The sequence below is a fragment of the Cetorhinus maximus genome, chromosome 3 (genome assembly GCF_964194155.1).
Source record: "Cetorhinus maximus chromosome 3, sCetMax3.hap1.1, whole genome shotgun sequence".
Taxonomy (NCBI): Eukaryota; Metazoa; Chordata; class Chondrichthyes; order Lamniformes; family Cetorhinidae; genus Cetorhinus; species Cetorhinus maximus.
The window spans coordinates 125,347,414-125,368,925 of record NC_135881.1 but is presented as its reverse complement, the minus strand read 5'-3'; the positions used below and the strand labels follow the sequence as shown (position 1 = coordinate 125,368,925).

Below are 21,512 nucleotides of genomic sequence, written 5' to 3'. Positions count from 1 at the left end.
GAGTTGGTAGTCAGAGGATGCAGATTTAAAATGGTTGGCAAAAGAATAGGGAGATGAGAAATATTTTTACACATTGAGTTATGATGATCTGGAATGCACTGCCTGAATAGGCAGTGAAAGTGAACGCAGATTCAACAGTAACTTTCAAAAAGGAATTGGCTCTCTAGAAAAGAAACATTTCCAGAGCTAGAGGAAAAGAGCAGGGGAGGGGGGTGAATTTAGGTCTTTCAGGGAGTCTGCACAGGGTTGATGGGCTAAATTAGCTTCTTCAGTGCTATATGATTCGAAGATTTCACTAAACACCTCCACAAAATTGCAGTAACAATCGCTATTTTAATCCAGTACAGAAAATGAGATTAAAGTCCCCTCCACTGGTTAGCATGAGAACATTCTACAGTCAGTTTCGTGAATGCACACTGCCAGTAGGGGAGATTCCTACCAATAGTATAATTTTGTAAAATAGTCCCTTTATGCCAACCTAACAAAAGTGCTAAAGGCATAATCCATTGATTTATACTGTCCCTATTTTGCTGCTGACTAGTATTACATTTTATTATGGAAAGGCATCTCGGAAAGACGGCTGGAATATAAAATGGGAAAAGTGATATAGTAACAGGTGCTCATATAAACTTGATCTAGAGCATAATGTTGGAGCAAAGCACAGGGAGCTTTGCTCTGCATCTTTGTCTAATTAATGTAAGCATGCTCAAAGCTGACATAGGTTGCCCAAAATGGAGAAAAAAATCAGTTCCTCAACTTGGTGAGTACAGAAAGCTATAAAAGAAAAAGTTTAATTATGAAAACATGGATTGCTAAGGAGTAAATTTTGCTAATCCTGTCAGCAGTCCATGGGTTTGTAGAATTTGTCCTTTGCTTCTTTAAAAGAAAATAATAAAAGTGGTGCTATATTACCTTTTACATATTTATGCATCCTGGTATGCAGCATCCAGAATTTACCTCATGCTAAATTCCTGATCCTATTTAGGACCGATAGGGGAAGACTAGAGGCAAAGGTAACATCAACAGAATTCATGAATCCCCTATCAAGGAATCTGGAAGTTGGCCAAGTGCCTATCCTTTAAGCCAAGAAATGGCAAGTGGTGAAAATGGTGAGTAATAAGGGAAAAATCACAGGGAGTAGAGGCATGAAAATCAAGATAGGCATACAGCTTCAAAGAATTAGTTTCAAATTTGCTGAGTTTTCATACCACCTTTCATGGAAGGTTAAACTTAAAGAGACAGTGAAAAACTATATAGGTCATTTTGCACCTTGTTGGCTGTACAGGTCTTCAGCCTAATGTATTTAAACTCCACTGTACAGTTTCTAACTAACGATCATTCTATACATTCATGGCTGATTTTCTGATGTGAATGGCTGAAAAAGTATATGGCAAACTTAATGATGATCAGAGTTAGGCATATTGGAAGTTGGTAGACTTATGTGCTGCTATGGAACTATGACCTGCCAAGGATTTATACTTCTACATTGTTTCCAAAGTTCACTGAGCCTTTTAGAAATCTTTGATTTTTTTTTTCAAAAATACTCTGAAGAGAAATGTCTAATGTATGTTCAAATATCCTGTTTCTTAAGCATAAATATCTTAACACAAAAAGAATCAATTTTCATTTGTTTGAGTGTAGCTGTTCAAAATAATAATACAGTAGTTGGAAATAGCAGCCGATACAAGGTTTACACTTCAGTTAAATAATTTACAAGTGGTAATTCAAACAACTAGCTTTTCCTCATATCATTGATTTCCAAATGTTAATAATCTTACATATCCAGTTCTCTGCATCCTGTTTATTTTCCTCTCCTGAAGCCTCTGATTCATGAGACTGAATAATGTGGGGCGCCAGGGTCCCCACCGCCCCAGCTAAAATGTCGGGGGGAGCCCATCCAGGGTAAGAACATCTGCCCCACAGACACTTAACAGCCAATTGACTACTAATAGGGAGGTGGAATTTCTGCCCCCTCAGGAACAGGAAATCCCGCCTCTGAGAGCTGCCGGTCAATCAGAGCCCGGCAGCTCTCAATGTGCTGGTAGCACCAGCATGAGCGGTGACCACTGCCAGTGCTGTACTCAGGTGCTGAGGAGGTGAGCTGCGATGGAGCAGAACTTTGTTAGTGTTTGCAGGTGGGCAAGGTGAGGGTGTGGGGGATGGTGTTTGAGAGGCCATGGGGTGGAAAACCTTAGGGAGGGACCCTACCTACCACCAGCTCACACAGGGAAACCTGCTGGGCTGGTTGCTTGGCATGGGCCTGCTGCTCTGGCAGGATGATGCTCTTAAGTGGGCATTAATTGCTGACTTATGAGCCTCAATTGGCCCACTGGCCGCCAAGGGCGAGCAGGTAGGTTGCGGGCAGGCTGCCCATTGGATTTAATGTAATGTAATTTAATTCTCATTTTGAAACAGTGGGGGAGCATTTAATTGAGTCCGTGGTAGGTTAGGGAGTTGAGTTATACAATTTAATGCAGACACAAGAAAAACAAAAATTTGGGATCCGGGCACAGATATCCAGACACCTGATTCATGGTCAGCACAATTATTCAGCCTCATCCTGACCTGCATCCTGATCTCTACATTTGCTCCCACTTGTGATACTTTTATTTACATTTTACAAATCTTTCTTTCAGAATTGAAGTAAATTCTCTGAATAGGTTAAAACTTGCATATTCAGCTGTAGTTTGTCTTTCAAACAGAGTAGTTAACTTCTGAATGCCTTCCCAGCATCATCTCTTATTCTGCAGCACCTGAGGGGTTATGTAACACAAACAAATCACTTCTCTTTTTTGTGTTCATTCATTGGATGTGGGTATTGCTGGCAAGACCAGTATTTATTGCCCATGAGAAAGATGGTGGTGAGCTGCCGCCTTGAACCACTTCAGACTTTGTGATGTAGGTATTACCAAAGTGGTGTTAGGGAGGAGTTCCAGGATTTTGATCAAGTGACAGCGAAGGAACAGTAATATAGTACCAAGTCATGATGCTTTGTGGCTTGGAGGGGAATTTGTAGATTATGGCATTCCTATGTGCCTGCTGCCCTTGTCCCCAGGAGTTAGAAGTCACAGGTTTGGAAGGTGGTGTCAAAAAAACCTTGGAAAGTTGCTGTCATGCATTTTTGTGGATGGTACACTCTGCAGCCATGGTGCGCTGTTATTGGAGGGAGTGAATATTTAGGTGGTGGCTGAGGAGTTAGTCAAGTGGGTTGCTTTTTCTTGAAGTGGTATTGAATGTTGTTGGAACCACATTCGTCCAGCCAAGTGGAGAATATTTCTTCACTCCTTCACTTGTGCCTTGTAGATGGTGGGCAAGCTTTAAGATGTCAAGAAGTGAGGTGTTTGCCACAGATTTCTCAACTTCTGACCTGCTCTTGTAGTCACAGTATTTTTATGGCTGTTCCAGATAAATTTATTTTTTTTATTCGTTCATAAGATGTGGGCATTGCTGACTAGGCTAGCTTTTATTGCCCATCCCTAATTGTCCATGTTGAGAGGGCATTTAAAAGTCAGCCACATTGCTGTGGGTCTGGAGTCAGATGTAGGCCAGGTAAGGATGGTGGATTTACTTCCCTAAAGGGCAATTAGTGAACCAGATGGGTTTTTCTGGCAATCAGCAATGATTTTGTGGCCATCATCAGACTTCTAATTTTCAAATTTCACCATCCGTCGTGGTGGGATTTGAACCCGGGTCCCCAGAGCATTATCCTGGGTCTTTGAAATAGTAGTCCAATGATGGTACATCTATGCCACCACCTCCTCTAGTCAATGGTGAGCCCCAGGATGTTGATTGTGGAGGGATTCAGTGATGGTAATGCCATTTCATGTCAAGGGGAAATGGTTAGATTCTTTCTTGCTGGAGATGCCCATTGCCTTGCATTTGCCTGCTGTGAATGTTACTAGCCAAAGCTGTGTTGTCCAGGCCTGCTGCACATGGGGCAGGATCTTTAGGCCAGCGAGCAGGGGGCGGGTCCCGATCACCGACGCATAAAATGACGCGGGATAATGTCAGGTGGAACTCCCGACATCATCCCGCGTCATTTCAATTTTCAGGTCGGTGGGGGCGCAGCCAAATCAGCTGTGCGCCCGCTGACCTGTCAACGGCCAATTGAGGTCATTGACAAAGTCAGTAACCTCATTGATGGACCTGCCCATCCAACCTTAGTGTTAGCGGGCAGGCCAGGAGCCCTGGCAGGCTTCAGAAAAAGCACGAAACCTCATCCACGGGCGGGATGAGGTTTCATGAGGGTTTTTAAATATTTAATAAATGTTTGATTTAAAGTGATGGACATGTCCCAACTCATGTGACAATGTCACATGAGGGGACATGTCAGGGAAATTTTGTTTTTGTACCTTTACCATTTTCACATTTGGAGCCGGTCTCCCTGAGGCAGCACTTAGTCTCAGGGAGATGAGTGCACTCTTTCGCGGAAGAATACACTCTCGGCTGAGGGATTTCTCCCCCTGCCCACACAGGGAGTGCATAGCGCTTCCTGGCCAATTAAGGCCCACCCACATAAAATGGTGGAGCGCCCCCAATCGGGGGTGCCGATCGGAGGTGCACCTGCCCGCACCCGCTTCTGCATTTCTCCCCCCGTCCCCTCAACGGGGGGAAAATTCTTCCCATGGGCACACTGATTCACTATCTAAGGAGTTGTGAATGAAATCTGAATACTGTGCAATCATCAGAGAACATTTCCTCTTTGGACCTTATGGTGAAAGATCATCGATGAAGCAGCTTGTTGGGTAGATGTGTAAATGCTGTATTATAGCTCTAATGGACGGGAGAGAGAGGTAAACTGTACTTCTTTCCTCTCATCAACTGTCCATAAACAAAAGGTGTTTTGAATTATTTTTAAAGTATGCTGTGCCATGCTTTCCTAAACCCTCAGTTTGTGTGATCTAATTTACGAATAGCATGCGGCAAACTTGCGTTATGACTAACTCAGAAGGTTAGTTTATTTCATATTCAAAACCCGAGGAAGGAGTATTTGCAACTTCCCACTCCACTACACACACAATAAATGGGAGATAGAAAAAAGAGTTTTACAACTATGGATAGTAATAGCACAAGAACTGTAGAAATGAATATTAGTGCACGTGATTTCCAGAGTCTGAGAAGTCAAAGTCCAGAGGGTGTTTCCTTCGTGATGGAGTTCAGTCTCGTTGATTTTCTGGTTGGAGATGACAGCACGAAAATCCTTGAAACGAATGGCGCTGCAACACAAAGGGCTTTCTGTGCTTAGACTGCTTGTTCTTTGTTCTGGGAGCTATCACCAGGAATTACAAGAACAAAATAACTCCAGTTGGCAAAACAGCAGTCTGTCTGTGAGGCCAAATATTTAATGTTAAAACTGTCCAAAAGGCCAGAGGCATGATTCATGTGACATGGCTCGTTAATGGTTAATTGCAGTTTAACAATCCGTTTCTGTGCTTCTGGCCAGAATTCCATTGTTCCCCCAATGGTCCTCTTTTGGAATGGGCCTGGATAGTCCCAGGTGTAACATGAGTCTGTCAACAGCTCTGCAGGCATAACGAATTTCGATCTCTCTCTTTTGTGATAGTTCACGTTAGGAAGCCAGTTCGTCTGCACTTCCTCTATTTTCATTGATACAAGGGGTCTGTAGAATGAGGTGTGAGATTCCACAGGCTGAGAGAGGAATTCTTTTGTTCTTGTAACCTTTGGTGGTTGCTCCCAGAAGTTAGGGCCATGTCAGTGATTGTGACATATAGCAGCTATCTTTTTTGGTTCAGCAGAAAGTCCACTTTTTAAAAATGGCAAAAGAAAAAAGTTTTGGATTTCTTTTCATGTCAACCGGACCCAACATGGAGGGCAGCTAGTTCTAGAATACAACTCTTCAACACTACAGACAGTTGTTGGGGCCCAAAACCTTTGCTGTATCCAAATTGAGATTCTGAGGCTTGCTGTTTCAAAAAGATAAAACCCTTTCACAAATGGAGGAATTCTAAATGTGGATCTATTTGGTGCAGGGGGGGTGCTTCGTCGGGTCCAGCAATTAGCCTTCCTGGAGCAACAAGGGAGGAGAATTGTAGGTATGAGCCAGAGTATTCCTCATCCTCCTCGCTTCACAAAAATAAAAGATGAAAATGGTTGTGAACTATTTTTGCGCAGCCTCCAGCAGTCCCTTTGAAAACAAGTGGCTGCAGAATACAGCACTTATGACAGAACAAGATTTGTTTATTAAAAGTGCCTTCCTGCCTGTTTATCTAAAGACCTTTACCTAGATGGTGATCACTAGAATATTAGCATAATCAGTGTGGCAAATGGCCTGACATGATTTTCAGCTTAATGCTGCCCCACTTATACCTGGTAGTCACAGTTAAACCATCCCCCATTATCAGCTGAGGGGTCAGTTACATTTACAGCAAACCTTTTGCGTCCATCTTTGATGTGATTTGTTTTCGTTTAACAGATCATAGAATTGGCACTGTGGAAAAATCTAGTATAGAAATAAAAACAAATTTGAGTGGGGGCCTATTGGTCTGTGAATCAATTCTGTGATATAAAATAATGTGTCTATCATATAGAGAAATCGCCGAATTTCTTGCATTAATAACAATTTTAGAGACATCAGGCTGCATATTGTCAATTTGTAATGGAATTGGAAACCTGTATTTTTGAATGCTAAGTATGAAATGTACCTCTGATTTGTGTAAGCGTACAAGAGGCAGTACAGAACTATCAAACAAGACTGACCTGGCTAACTGCGTTTGATCATATATTTTGTCATTCAGAGCTGAATTATTGACTGAAATGGAGAAATTCAATCAACTATTTGAGTGCATATCACAGTATCTGTGCCAATTCCTATATCTTAAAAAAAACTATGATTTAACAGTAAATATCATTTTGACTAATAATTTGTTTCTATTTTTTTCAGTGCCCTTTTCCGTGGTAATTCAGATATTGATCAATTAGGAAAAATTTTTGAGTAAGTTATCAGAATTTTACATTTAATTTATGTGGAGATTGGGGATTAAAATGCAATTCTGAGAAACACTTCTAACTGCACTACTTTTGTCAAAATGCTTTACTTAGATTTGGTCAAATGCATTTCTTTAATATGTAGTGATGTAAACAAAATCATTCTGCAAAAGTGTGCCTAGGATTACAGATTGTGACTGCCAGCTTACTTAGAGCTGCAAGTTTCACAGCTACAGCCAAGCTACCAAGTGCCTTTCCTTTTTTTTATGGTATCATTCTTTCCCTAGTCTTGGATTTTTGCTCCCGGGTTGGGAGCTCAGAGTCGGGACATTTCCTGGCTCCACAAACCCAACCTGGGAGAAAGTGGCCAGGAGGGTCGGAGTTTTGTTCTGGGGTGGCAGGCTGGGCAATCCCAGAATGAGCACAGAGGATGCCATGTGTGGAGGCAGACTGGGTGGAAGGCCTGCTTCAGTGCGCCAGATTTGTTAAAAAAAACATAAAACGGCCCTTGCTCCCACACATTCCCCAATGCCCCACCCATGCTAAACCACGCACCCCGGTGATCCCACCCACCCCCATGGTCCCTCATACCCTCTGTGCCAACCTATGTCTCTCTTCCACCCCCGGCTCTTTATAGCATCTGTGTCAACTTAGTGCCAACCCATGCCCCCCACTTACTATCCTTTGCCCTTATCTGTCATGTCAACTCACCCAGTATCCAGCAGGGGTAGACTTCAGGACCCATGCTGAAATTAAATAAAGTAAGTACCAAGTGTCTATTTGCAGTTTTAATTTTTTATATAAAAATATTTTCATAAAAACCCATTTACTACATTTACATTCCTTCAATTATATTATCCCTTGTAATAACAAACATTTCATTCAATTGCATTATCCCTTATAAAAACAAGCATTAGAATTCATAGTCCCATTTCAAAGAATACATAACCACTTGCAGCTGTCAATCAAACATTAGCAAAGTAGCAAGTAGTGAAGTAGCAAACAATTTTTAAAAACACTCCACACAGTTTTTGTCAAAGAGTTAAAAGGCTGGAGTTTTAAATGCCTTGACAGCTTGATAGTTCCTCTTGACACTTTTGGCAGTTGTTTTTGACAGATCCAATGAGCTTCAAAATTCCGATAAGTTTATGCACTTTCTACGCACGTTCATACCTACTTTGGCAATCCCAAGGGGAACCTGGCCTGCCTCAAAGGTGTCCCGGGAGCATATCCATAAAGGTACCTTGCCTCACCAAAAGAATACCCTGACTATCCTAACGAATCCACAAAATTCAACCCTGCCCCTACCAGGTCTAATCTGCGTATACTGGATTTCAGAAGCCCCTCACACCAAAATCATATGAATGTTGGCGGCTGCTGATTTATATGGGCAAATGTCTCCACAAAACACACATCCACAAATTCTGACCTACACCCATTCCCACTTTCACTGTTTTCACTATGACGGAGAGGCTCTCTGTTGTTGCAAAACTCTAGGCCGTAGTCTTTCTTAGACTCCTTATGCCAACAGATTAAATCATGGAGTGTAAACTGGTCACAAAAGCATTCTTGTTATGGCCTTTATTTGCTATGTCCTTTTTTTGTGGCATATTATCTAATTTGGTGTTTATTCATAAGAACCAAGACTATCAATTAAGACTGCTAGGATTGAAAGATGAATCTTATAATTTATGTTCCAACGCACCAGTGGTAGCACATATTGGAAATGTGTGTATGTACATTTTCTGTAAAGGAAGTAAAGTCATTGGGAACTTGCATCTGGATTTCCAAATTGTGCTTTTGGCTGCGAGCTCAATTTCATAAAGATGGCCCTTGAGTGTCATGGATCCAGATCCCAAATGCTCTGTTTTCTATCCCACTGATTTTTTTTTTACTCATTCAAGGGATGTGGGCTTCACTGGCTAGGCCAGCATTTATTGCCCATCCCTAATTGCCCTTGAGAAGGTGGTGGTGAGCTGCCTTCTTGAACCGCTGCAGTCCCTGTGGTGGAGGTACACCCACAGTGCTGTTAGGGAGGGAACTCCAGGATTTTGACCCAGCGACAGTGAAGGAACAGCAATTTGGTCAGGATGGTGTGTGACTTGGAGGGGAACTTCCCAATGGTAGTGTTCCCATGTATCTGCTGGCCTTGTCCTTCTAGATGGCAGTGGTCGTGGCTTTGGAAGGTGCTGTCGAAGGAGCCTTGATGAGTTTCTGCAGTGCATCTTGCATATGGTACACACTGCTGCTGCTGTGCATCAATGGTGGAGGGAGTGAATGTTTGTGGAAGGGGTGCCAATCAACTGGGCTGCTTTATCCTGGACGGTGTCAAGCTTCTTGAGTGTTGTTGGAGCTGCACTCATCCAAGCAAGCAGAGTATTCCATCACATTTCTGACTTGTGCCTTGTAGATGGTGGACAGGCTTTGGGGAGTCAGGAACTGAGTTACTCGCTGCAGGATTCCCAGCATCTGACTGCTCTTGTAGCCACAGTATTTATATGGCTAGTCTAGTTCAGTTTCTGATCAATGGTAACCCCCAGCATGTTGATAGTGGGGGATTCAGTGATGGTCATGCTATTGAATGTCAAGGAGCGATGGTTAGATTCTCTCTTGTTGGAGATGATCATTGCCTGGCACTTGTGTGGCGTGAATGTTACTTGCCACTTATCAGCCCAAGCCTGGATATTGTCCAGGTCTTGCTATATTTGGACATGAACTGCTTCAGTATCTTAGGAGTAGTGAATGGTGCTGAACATTGTGCAATTATCAGCGAACATCCCCACTTCTGGCCTTATGATGGAGGGAAGGTTATTGATGAAGTAGCTGAAAATGGTTGAGCCTAAGACACTACCCTGAGGAACTCTGCAGTGATGTCTTGGAACTGAGATGTTTGACCTCCAACAACCACAATCATCTTCCTTCGTGCTAGGTATGACTCCAACTAGTGGAGAATTTTCCCCATGATTCCCATTGACTCCAGTTTTGCTAGGGCTCCTTGATGCCGCACTCGGTCAAATGCTGCCTTGATGTCAAGGGCAGTCACTCTCACCTCACCTCTGGAGTCCCATTGAATTTTCCATTGTTAAACCTTTGGCATTGCCAGTGTTCACAACTCACTTAAGTCTTACAAAATGCAAAAACTTTTAATGTCTGTGATTTGCTTGGGAAGTTTAAATATACTAAATCTACTGCATGAATTGTGAGAATTAAAAAAAAGTTCTCAGAATCATGAGATTCATAAATAAATGGAAAAGTGTTGGCATTGCTACCGTTTTAATTCATTATTATCCCCATCCCCGGACAGCTATTCACAACTTTGAAAAGTATTTAAGTTGTAAATCCGATTTTATATTAAAGTTAAAAGTATGTTCATGTGCTTCAGTATAGCTGAATTTAAGAAATGCAGGACTGTTGTGAACTTTAGTACAATAAAGATCAATTTATTATTAAGGCGGAAATAAATCCTGAATCAATGTGGTAAATCCTAAATAAATACAGACACTCAGGTTCTTGTTGAATTTGTAATTAAAATTTTAAAATTCCTGTTGGTTTCTATGATTCTCAACTCTACCTTCATGCCGCCACAGTAATTATTTCTGAGGCCTGCTGAAACTGAGGGAATTCTTACCCTAAAAACAGGTGAGTTTGGAATGTAAAAAAACAATTTCAAAATTTCAAACCTGAATCTTCAACATCCAGTTTTAATGGAGGTGAGGTAGAGGGTGGGCAACCATGCTGGCTTCAGGAGGCAACTTACTCATTTAAATATTTTATTGAAGCTGTTTGCCTCAGTTTTTATCCCCATTATAAGTTTAATGCAGGTTCTCCAGGTTTCCCAGGCCTCTGGAATTACATGAAACTCTCCGCTTCCCATCTGCACTGTAGTGATGCCAGTTTTGAATCTTTGGAATTCTCTACCCAAGAAAGCTGTGGGGACTGAGCTGTTAAATATATTCAAAGCTGAGATAAACACATTTTTGAATTGTAAGGATGCCAAGAATAATGGAGAACAGGCAGAAAAGTAGAGTTGAAGTCAAGATCAGATCTTATTGATCATCATGATCTTATTGAATGGCAGAGCATACTCAAGGGGCTGTATGGCCTACCCCGGCACCTATTTTTTGTGTTCTTTTTCTTGCATGTTTAGTGGGATCTAGTGGGTATGCAGCACAAAAGTTAATTTTTCCATTCAAGTGTAAATTAATTTGTAATGGTGTGGTAAGTCATAATTATTGCCAGACAACCTCTCTACACTGAAAATTATCTTTTACAAGTATGGAGTCTCATTCCTTCAATATTTTAATTATGGTTAGAGATTTAAAAAGTTGAAAAACTTTTTTTTATGTTTTTCTTATCTCTTTTGTATCCCGCTTAATAATTCCATTTTTCTTTTCCTATCTTGAATTTACTTTCTGTACATGATTTGGCATTGCATTAGATATTGCACCTTACACTTCCTGGTTCAGACTCCTTGTGCTCTTGTTGGATAGCAGACAGAAATCTTGTGGACTATCAGGTGTCATCACTAAATCATAGTGATGAATACTAAAATGAATATAAAATCAAAAAATACAGTCAGCAACAAAAATGTGGAATATGTTTCAATAGTATGATGAAATTCAATGTTATGAATTCATAGAGATAATTAGGAGGAGGACAGGTAAGTTAGGTAAAGGGTTTAAAATGGAAGTTGTTGAGTAACTTGATCTGTAGAAGCAAAATACTACAAATGCTGGAAGTATGAAATAAAAACAGAAAATGCTAGAAATACTCAGGTCATGCAGCATTTCTGGAGAGCAAAACAGAGTTGACATTTCAGGCTGTGATTTGTAGAAGGTTCCATTTGAAAATGCAGGAATAAATCTCTCACCTTTATGCTGCAAGTGCAGAGTTGCATGTGTTGTGAATTCAGGTGCAGAGGTCAGGGGGCTATACCATATTTATCATGCATTAAATTTTGTGGGGAGTGCAAATTAAGAAAATGTATCCTGTAATATTCTAATGTTATTGTCATACTGTGTTTTTTCTCAGTGCCAGATGTGCAGTATAAATGCAGCAGCATAATTACTGACCTTTAATTTACTATCTCATTTCAAACTTGAAGATCCTGTAATGCTGTTCTTTATCCAATCAGTTGAAAATGAGAGAATGTCCCATCCACACTTAGACCATAAGACATAGGAGCAGAAATTAGTCCATTTGGCCCATCGAGCCTGCTCCGCCATTCAATCATGGCTGATAAGTTTCTCAACCCCATTCTCCCGCCTTCTCCCCGTAACCTTTGATCCCCTTACCAATCAAGAACCTATCTATCTCGGTCTTAAATACACTCAATGACCTGGCCTCCACAGCCTTCTGTGCCAATGAATTCCATAGATTCACCACTCTCTGGCTAAAGAAGTTTCTCCTCATCTCTGTTCTAAAAGGTCTTCCCTTTACTCTGAGGCTGTGCCCTCGGGTCCTAGTCTCTCCTACTAATGGAAACATCTTTCCCATATCCACTCTATCCAGGCCTTTCAGTATTCTGTAAGTTTCAATCAGATCCCCCCTCATCCTTCTAAACTCCATTGAGTATAGACCCAGAGTCCTCAAACGTTCCTCATATGTTAAGCCTTTCATTCCTGGGATCATTCTCGGGAACCTCCTCTGGACCCTCTCCAGGGCCAGAACATCCTTCCTGAGATACGGGGCCCAAAATTGCTCACAATATTCTAAATGTGGTCTGACCAGAGCCTTATAAAGCCTCAGCAGCACATCCCTACTTTTATATTCCAGTCCTCTCGAAATAAATGCCAACATTGCATTTGCCTTCCTAACCACTGACTCAACCTGCAAGTTAACCTTAAGAGAATCCTGGACTAGGACTCCCAAGTCCCTTTGCACTCCAGATTTCTGAATTCTCTCCCCATTTAGAAAATAGTCTATGTCTCTATTCTTCCTACCAAAATGCATGACCTCACACTTCCCCACGTTGTATTCCATCTGCCCCTTCTTTGCCCATTCTCCTAACCTGTCCAAATCCTTCTGCAGCCTCCCCGCCTCCTCAATACTACCTGTCCCTCCACCTATCTTTGTATCATCTGCAAACTTAGCCAGGATGCCCTCAGTTCCTTCATCTAGATCATTAATGTATAAAGTGAAAAGTTGTGGTCCCAACACTGACCCCTGCGGAACTCCACTAGTCACCGGCTGCCATCCTGAGAAGGATCCCCTTATCCCCACTCTCTGCCTCCTGCCAGACAGCCAATCTTCTATCCATGCTAGTACCTTGCCTCTAACACCATGGGCTCTTATCTTACTGAGCAGCCTCCTGTGCGGCACCTTGTCAAAGGCCTTCTGAAAGTCCAAGTAGATAACATCCATTGGCTTTCCTTTGTCTAACCTACTCGTTACCTTCTCAAAGAATTCTAACAGATTTGTCAGGCATGACCTCCCCTTGATGAAACCATGCTGACTTTGCCCTATTTTACCATGCACTTCCAAGTATTCTGAAATCTCATCCTTAATAATGGACTCTAAAATCTTACCAACGACCGAGGTTAGGCTAATCGGCCTGTAATTTCCCGTCTTTTGCCTCACTCTCTTCTTAAACAGGGGGGTTACATTAGCGATGTTCCAGTCCTCTGGGACCCTCCCTGACTCCAGTGATTCCTGAAAGATCATCACTAATGCCTCCACTATCTCTTCAGCTATCTCCTTCAGAACTCTGGGGTGTAATCCATCTGGTCCAGTTGATTTATCCACCTTCAGACCTTTTAGTTTTCCTAGCACCTTCTCCTTGGTAATGGCCACCATACTCACCTCTGCCCCCGACTCTCTTGAACTTTGGGGATGTCACTCGTGCCTTCCACTGTGAAGACTGACGCAAAGTACCTATTCAGTTCCTCCGCCATTTCTTTGTTCCCCATTACTACAACTCTAGCGTCCAGCACTTTTCCATCAATAGATATTACTAGCAATGCAGGAGGTCAGCAAATGATGTGTATGCTTTGGAGCACTAGATGAAAAGCTCTGTCAGCCATGCTACTCCCATGGAAGTACATGCAGCCAGTATATCAGTACACTGCCTATCTGTACTGCCACACACTCAATACCGGTAATGCGCCAGCAAGTGTAGAATAATGGGCAGCATAACTCCTCCCCCCGATATTTGGCAGCACAAAAATTGGAATCAGAGAAAGAAACAACTATAAATTTTGGGGGCGACCTTCTGCAGACAGGTCAGATTTGGAGTGGAACTTATGCCTGGCCAGTGATCCATCCAAAATCCTGAAGTCATGGCAATTTGCATGAGAACCCAGGAGCCTGCCTCAAAAGGAGGGGTTCTGTGCTATCTATAAATCTCTGAGAAAAGGAATTGCCCTCAGGCAACTGGCTTTTCGCAAGACTGCAACCTCTGTTTCCACCAGGATTGGCACCGACCATGTTATGTCTACCTGCATCAGGCAGGTGTATTTAGTGTTGAAGGCAATGGAAGCAGGTGTGGGAGGAGGACGGAGAAGGTGAGTGGGGAAGCAGTGGTGGTGGGGGGTTGGGGGGGTGATGGTGGGGGTGGGGTGGTAGTGCAATATAATCCTGCGAGTTCTATCTCTTTCAGTGATATCTGCACTGGATGGTGTGGTGCTTTGACACAGGAAATACCCATCATGTTGAAAAATAGATTTAAAAAAACATATCTGAGACTTGCCCCCAATTCATGCGCCACTCACCTAGAAAGCTCTGAAACTATACTTCCAGACCAGAGGAATTCCCAGGCAAATTTTTCACCAAGCGTTGCTTATACTTTCATAAAGGATATGTTTTCCCACAAAAAGGATAATAAAATTATTTAAATATTTTGTTCTGTATCTTATTCTAGCTTTATCTTGGCACAGATACACACAGCTCATAAATTTGGTGTTGCTGCAATAAAAACAATAGATTTTTGTTCAAATATCTATTTCTGGTCATTTGTACTGCATATATGAATTTAGGTAAGAAAAATGACAGAATTGTTACTTTTTCAATGGCCATGGACAATTTACATTAACTCTCCTATAGTTTACCAAAAAGGATAAACACTGCCCTCCAGTGGCACATCTAAATGTTGCAGATACAACCAAATATAATTACCTTCAAAAACAGTTCCTCTGACATGTCCTCCTTCCTTAACCGAGGTTTTCCACCCACGGTAGTTGACAGGGCCCTCAACCGTGTCCGGCCCATCTCTCGCGCATCCTCCCTCACGCCTTCTCCCTCCCAGAAACATGATAGGGTCCCCCTTGTCCTCACTTATCACCCCACCAGCCTCCGCATTCAAAGGATCATCCTCCGCCATTTCTGCCAACTCCAGCATGATGCCACCACCAAACACATCTTCCCTTCACCCCCCCTGGTGGCATTCCATAGGGATCGTTCCCTCCGTGACACCCTGGTCCACTCCTCCATCACCCCCTACACTTCAACCCCCACCTACGGCACCTCCCCATGCAAATGCGAAATATGCAACACCTGCCCCTTCACTTCCTCTCTCCTCACCGTCAAATGGCCCAAACACTCCTTTCAAGTGAAGCAGCATTTTACTTGCATTTCCCCCAACTTAGTCTACTGCAGTCGTTGCACCCAATGCGGTTTCCTCTACATTGGAGAGACCAAATGCAGACTGGGTGACCACTTTGCAGAACACCTTCGGTCTGTCCGCAAGCATCACCCAGACCTCCCTGTCGCTTGCCATTTTAACACTCCACCCTGCTCTCTTGCCTATATGTCTGTCCTTGGCTTGCTACATTGTTCCTGTGAAGCTCAACGCAAACTGGAGGAACAGCACCTCATCTTCCGACTAGGCACTTTACAGCCTTCCGGACTGAATATTGAGTTCAACAACTTTAGATCTTGAACTCCCTCCTCCAGCCCCACCTCCTTTCCGTTTCTTCCCCCTTCTTTTTGTTTTTTCCAATAATTTATATAGATTTTTCTTTTCCCACCTATTTCCATTATTTTTAAATGTATTCCACCCATGGTTTATTTCACCCCACCCCAACTAGAGCTACCTTGCTTGTCCTGCTCTCCAATCTTAATTAGCATAGCACCACCTTCAACACCTCTTTGTTCTTTTGTCAGTTACATCTTTTGGTTATCTCCTCCTATCACTGCTTGCTTGTCCCAACAACCTCCCCCACCTTCCCCCCCCCCCCCCCCCCCACCTTAAACCAGCTTATATTTCACCCCTTTCCTATTTCTACTTAGTTCTGTTGAAGGGTCATGAGGACTCGAAACGTCAACTTTGCTCTTCTCCGCCAATGCTGCCAGACCTGCTGAGTTTTTCCAGGTATTTCTGTTTTTGTTTTGGATTTCCAGCATCCACAGTTTTTTGTTTTTATCAAATATAATTAGACTTGACCACTCCTTTCCCAATTTCTCATTAATAATACAGGCATTCAGTTTTGACTAAGAAACAGTTGACTTGTCTGCCTAGTGAGTTTTGTCAGGGACAGCTCTTGGGGTTCAGAGGTAACAATTTGAAAATGCTAAGTTTATTCATGTTACAAATATAACCATGCTGTCAGTTACTGTTTTATTTTACTCTAACAAACTTAAAACAATTATTACACAAAGTCACTAAAGCTGCCTTTTTACTGTAGGGGAAGAGGGGCTTTCTCAGAACCTGTTTACAATGAGAAAACTATCAAAAAATGTAAAAGTAACAACGTAAAAGCAAAATACTGTGGATGCTGGAAATCTGAAACAAAAACAGAAAATGCTGAAAAAACTCAGCAGGTCTGGCAGCATCTGTGGGGAGAGGGAGAAACAGAATTAACATTTCAAATCCACATAACTCCTCTTCAAAGCAGCTCTGAAGAAAAGTCATACGGACTTGAAACGTTAATTCTGTTTCTCTGTCCACAGATGCTGCCAGACCAGCTGAGTTTTTCCAGCATTTTCTGTTTTTTAAAATTAGCAACAGTCTGGTTATTTGAACATTAATAATCGTATCCATTAATCAGACTGGCCATTCATTTAATCCCATTCTATTTGAATTACTGCTTCAGAGTGTTAGAGGTGATTTTGTTATAGTTAACACCCACAGTTACCCACATTGAAGGTGAAGACGAAATTCCGATATTAATTAAAAAGGAATGGGAAATAGTTTCAGGAACCCACTGCTTTGAAACCTGTGATTTCTGAGACTGAATTTTTTTTTTTAGCAGATTGCTAGTTACAAAGAAAAATACAACTTTTCATCAAAAAAGGAATTTCACTCCTATGGTGTGTGGCTGACTAAAAGAATGACAGTACTTCTTACAGCAAGGAAGGGACATTCAAAAAAGTTTCCAAAGCCGCTTAAACGCATCTCTGAAAGACAACTATAGAGTGGTATTTATGGATATGACATTAAGCAACCTGTCCACTCTTTTGGCTGTGGAATGACACATTACATGGAAAACAAAACTACAAAATGGTGGAGGGAAATATATATATAAATATGTCCCATTGTAAAATAACTTCACACGGCTGAGTTATTATGAATGTGGTTTTGTTCTTGAATGCCTTATGCACCTATGTTAAAGTACTGTACTTTTACACAGCGTACTTGGTCTTCCAAATGAGGACGATTGGCCTTGTGACGTGGCCCTACCAAGACATGCATTTTCGACAAGATCTCCACAACCAATACAGGATTTAGTACCAGAGATAAATGAACCAGGGAAAGACCTGCTGCTGGTATGCTTGTGTTAACATATTCTTCATTAAGAGAATAATTTCTTTTTGTGGGCAAATCCAATCTTTAAAATTGAAAAATGTTGAATCAATGTGACTTATTTTTTGAAAAATTACCAAAATATAAGCATTACTTCTTTCAAATGATGGATGCCTATATCTTTTCTGTGTACATTTCATATTATTATAAGTTCTGCATTCCTATGTCTGTGATGAAATGTTACCACTGGGAATTTCTTCGGAGCTGTTGTTGCTCTGCTGCTGTTACTGGAGCTTTGGAAACATGCATTTAGTAAATCTTGAGGTAATTTTAATTTGGAATTGTATTTCTAATCTGTTGTTTTTACTTTGAAAAACAGAAATTTCTAACGTTCAACCCAGAGAAGAGAATATCTGCTTTCAGTGCACTGTCCCATCAATATTTTATGGACCATGAGAAATACACTGAGAATCAGAACTTGTGTTCATCTCCAAACCAGTCGTCTTCAGAGGGGAACACAGCTTAAAATCTACCGATAGTGGACAAGGCTCCGAGATGTGCTGATTGGTTTTTTTTAGCGTATTTTTATTTGTCAAGCATTGAATTCTTGATCAGACATTCTTGCAAAGATTACTTGACAAATCAAGTATTTTACAATATGACACAATCTCATCCATATGCTGCTTCTGAAACATGTCCTACTTGTGCTTTCTTGATTTTAATAGCCCAGTGGAGGTTTACTCTGAATTAAACAATGCAAAAACTATTGCAGCTCCCCCATCACTCCCTCCCCACCACCCCACTCTACCCCAGGAAATTTCTGGACTCAGTTAGCTGCTGTCTATTCACCAATGCTGCAAAATCTTGTTATCCAAATGTGGAGTGCTGCAAATGTGAAATATTTGGAAGATGGAATAAAGTCACTGCCAAACCTACCGAATAAAGTCGCTGCCAAACCTGCCAGTTTTGTTTCCAGCTGCTAAGGCCAGAATTCAACATTAAAACAAAGTACATACTAAATCTCCTAACTGACGAATGTAGTTATTAAATGTTGTTTGAATAATACACCATTAAAAGTGAAATGTATTTCTTCAGCCATCGTCCATGGTGCTGTGAACATTTGGATATCAAGAATCTTCTGTATCAACAAATGTGGAAAGAAGAACCCATTGAAGAGGTTGCTTATGTGCTTTTTACACAGCTTGTTTGCTGTGGCATTAGCAGTAACAAAAGATTTTAAAAGCAAAGTCGAAATTTAAAGAACTGCTACATGTTTTTCAAACAAAGAAAGATTTTAGAAAAATCAAGACTACTTTTTTGCATTTATAAAAGTTGCTTGTTTTAGATGGTATTTTTATATATGCTGCAACAGAAGACAAAGCAGAGCTGCGGTGAATTTGGAATACATATGTTTAGAATTATAAAATGCTTAACACATATCAGTATGTTTAAATGCAAAGTGAAGAAGCTAGTGAATGGATCACATCAATTTTCAGTTTGTGATGCTTTTCGAATCTCACAGGAACACTCCTCATACCTTGTACCTGCAGAACGTTATGATGAAGTCGCATGTGTTCAATTTGGGGTTGCCACCATTTGCCAAATCTAAAACCTGATAGTCATGTTTTAGGGGCAGAGTTAGCATGATGTGATCCTTGTTCTTTTGTTGATGAAATTCAATGGAAACTTGAATAGGCTTGGTAACTGATTCTTGCATATAAAAACACAGAATTATAATGAAAAAATGAATTTCTGTGTAAAAATCTGACTTTTTGTCACAAGTTTACATTTTGTAAATTGCCAGAAACTCCACTGTTAAAGCAGACTGTCTGGGGCAAACTGGATGGGTGGCATCACTAGTCAAACTGCAATGTTACAGATGAGTGGATAAGTACCCCATCATAGATGCATCATTGTGGTGTGATACAGCACTGATTAAATGATCTAGTCCAATGCATATTAGTATCTTCCTTATAAACTGTACTGTAGCAGTTGTGCTCAAGTGGAAAACCATCTGCTTCGGATGACTCTGATAATATTATAGATTTATAATCAAAGTGCTTGTATTTAGGATATAAACCTGGATGAATGTTGAAGCAAATTAAGAAACTATTTCATATAGTAGCTAATATTTGTATTTGCCTTTAAGACAGTCATACTTTAGTAAGGTATCATTAATGGATGGCCTTATGAACTGTATTATAAAATGGTGCAAGAAAATAAGTAACATCCATTATAAATCAAAACTTTGCAGTTTACAAAAACTAAAGCATGGTGAGAAGGGTATATTTACTTCGATAATTTATTATGAATAAAGAGGGTTTAACATGTTACAGTAACACAATATTGCAAGGGACTTTTACATAAAACAAGTTGTGTTACTAGTCTTGGTGTTTTAATGACTGATAAAAAGCAAACTGATAAAATACTGATTAGAATACGTATTAGGATAGAGTTCGGTGTTGATGAGGTACATCTTTAACCTCAACAACTAGAATATGAATATATGTTCAGGCTCATGTTAGTGCAAACGAATATTGTGCACAAATTCAATCTGTAAATACTGCTCAAAAATACATAAAATAAAGGGGATAATTTTTTAACCTGTATTTTACCAAGACATTTATATTAAACTGAAATTATAAACTTTCTAACACATCAATTTCAGGTGAATTAATAGTGTTTGAAGAAATATACCTATGTGATACCAATGCTCAGCAATTAATCTGACTGGTGCTTGTAGATAATATTTTTATCCTTCAAGAGGGCCCAATGGTTGTATTTTCTGAAATAGGTGAGGTGGATATCTAGCGAGCATTTTCCTCCCTATTATGTTCAAGTGGCTTTTTGTTTTCAGTTGAATCATAATAGTTTTATCACATTACCATTATACTATATTTAAACCACTGTGTCCAGCAGAAATATGAACATAGAAAGTAGTAAGTAAGATAAATGGATCAGCAAAGAGAAAACATAAAGTTGAAAATAAATGGCAAAAGGTACAAGTGACATGACTTATCAAAGGAAAAATGGTTGTGACTAATTTATTTTTGAAAAATACTATTAATTCATGGTTTCCTATCCTGCTTTAAAAGCTCTGCTACTTTTACAGATGCATTTTCATTCAAGGAAATAAAGTGACGTGCAACATTGGAAATGTAAGTGTGCTTGTTAGGTTGCTATATACTTCTGCCTGATATTGCAATGCTACAGTTCCGTCCTTCAATCTGCGGTTCTCACCACCGCACCTCACCCCAGCCCTGTTCCCAGCATATCACCAATGTAAGTCCCACTTCTGAAAAAGACTATTACCTAATGACATTACTGTACTTTTGGTTGTCTGTTTTATTTTAAGAGGTGCACAACATTGAAACAGTCCAGTGCTCATAGCAGTTACAATACTGTGTTTGGTTTCCTAGAAGCAATATAAAGGAATTTTATCCTAGCTGCCTTAAATTCTACCTTATACTGTCAACTTTTTTTAAAATGTGAAATTAAAAGTTTTCCTAAATAAGAGTCACACTATATATTTCTACTTTCACCAAGTGCTTAATAATTAGAATGCAGTCAACTGTATTTCCAAATACATTTCCAAGAAACGAGTAGCAGTTGTGGAGGTCCCATATGTCTCGAAGCTCACACAACCAGAAAACCTTGTTTTTTGCAGTTTTTGTGAAAAGTAGAGTCCTCCTGCTGTAGCTTCATTTATATTCAAACTCAAGTTTCTATGCAAAATATCCAGTTACAGATTTCTCACAGACATTTACAGCACAGAAGGGGGCCATTCATCCCATCGTTTCCGTGCCAGTCAACAAAGATCTGACTATACTAATCTCATTCTCCAGCACCTGGCCCATAGCCCTGGAGGCTATGGCAACGCAAGTGAATA

At 40.7% G+C, this 21,512-nt stretch overlaps 1 protein-coding gene across 3 annotated transcripts in view; it reads left to right on the top strand.

The window, feature by feature from the left end:
* The window catches only part of cdk6 (cyclin dependent kinase 6), a 328,683-nt gene extending 308,451 nt beyond the window's left edge, over window positions 1-20,232 (top strand). For all 3 annotated transcript variants that reach the window (XM_078538938.1, XM_078538939.1, XM_078538937.1), the window contains exons 6-8: window positions 6,902-6,952; window positions 17,511-17,646; window positions 18,003-20,232. In XM_078538938.1, coding sequence (XP_078395064.1) covers window positions 6,902-6,952; window positions 17,511-17,646; window positions 18,003-18,149 — 334 coding nt within the window. In that variant the 3' untranslated portion in view covers window positions 18,150-20,232. The remainder of the gene's footprint in view (window positions 1-6,901; window positions 6,953-17,510; window positions 17,647-18,002) is intronic.
* The last annotated feature ends 1,280 nt before the right edge of the window (window positions 20,233-21,512 follow it).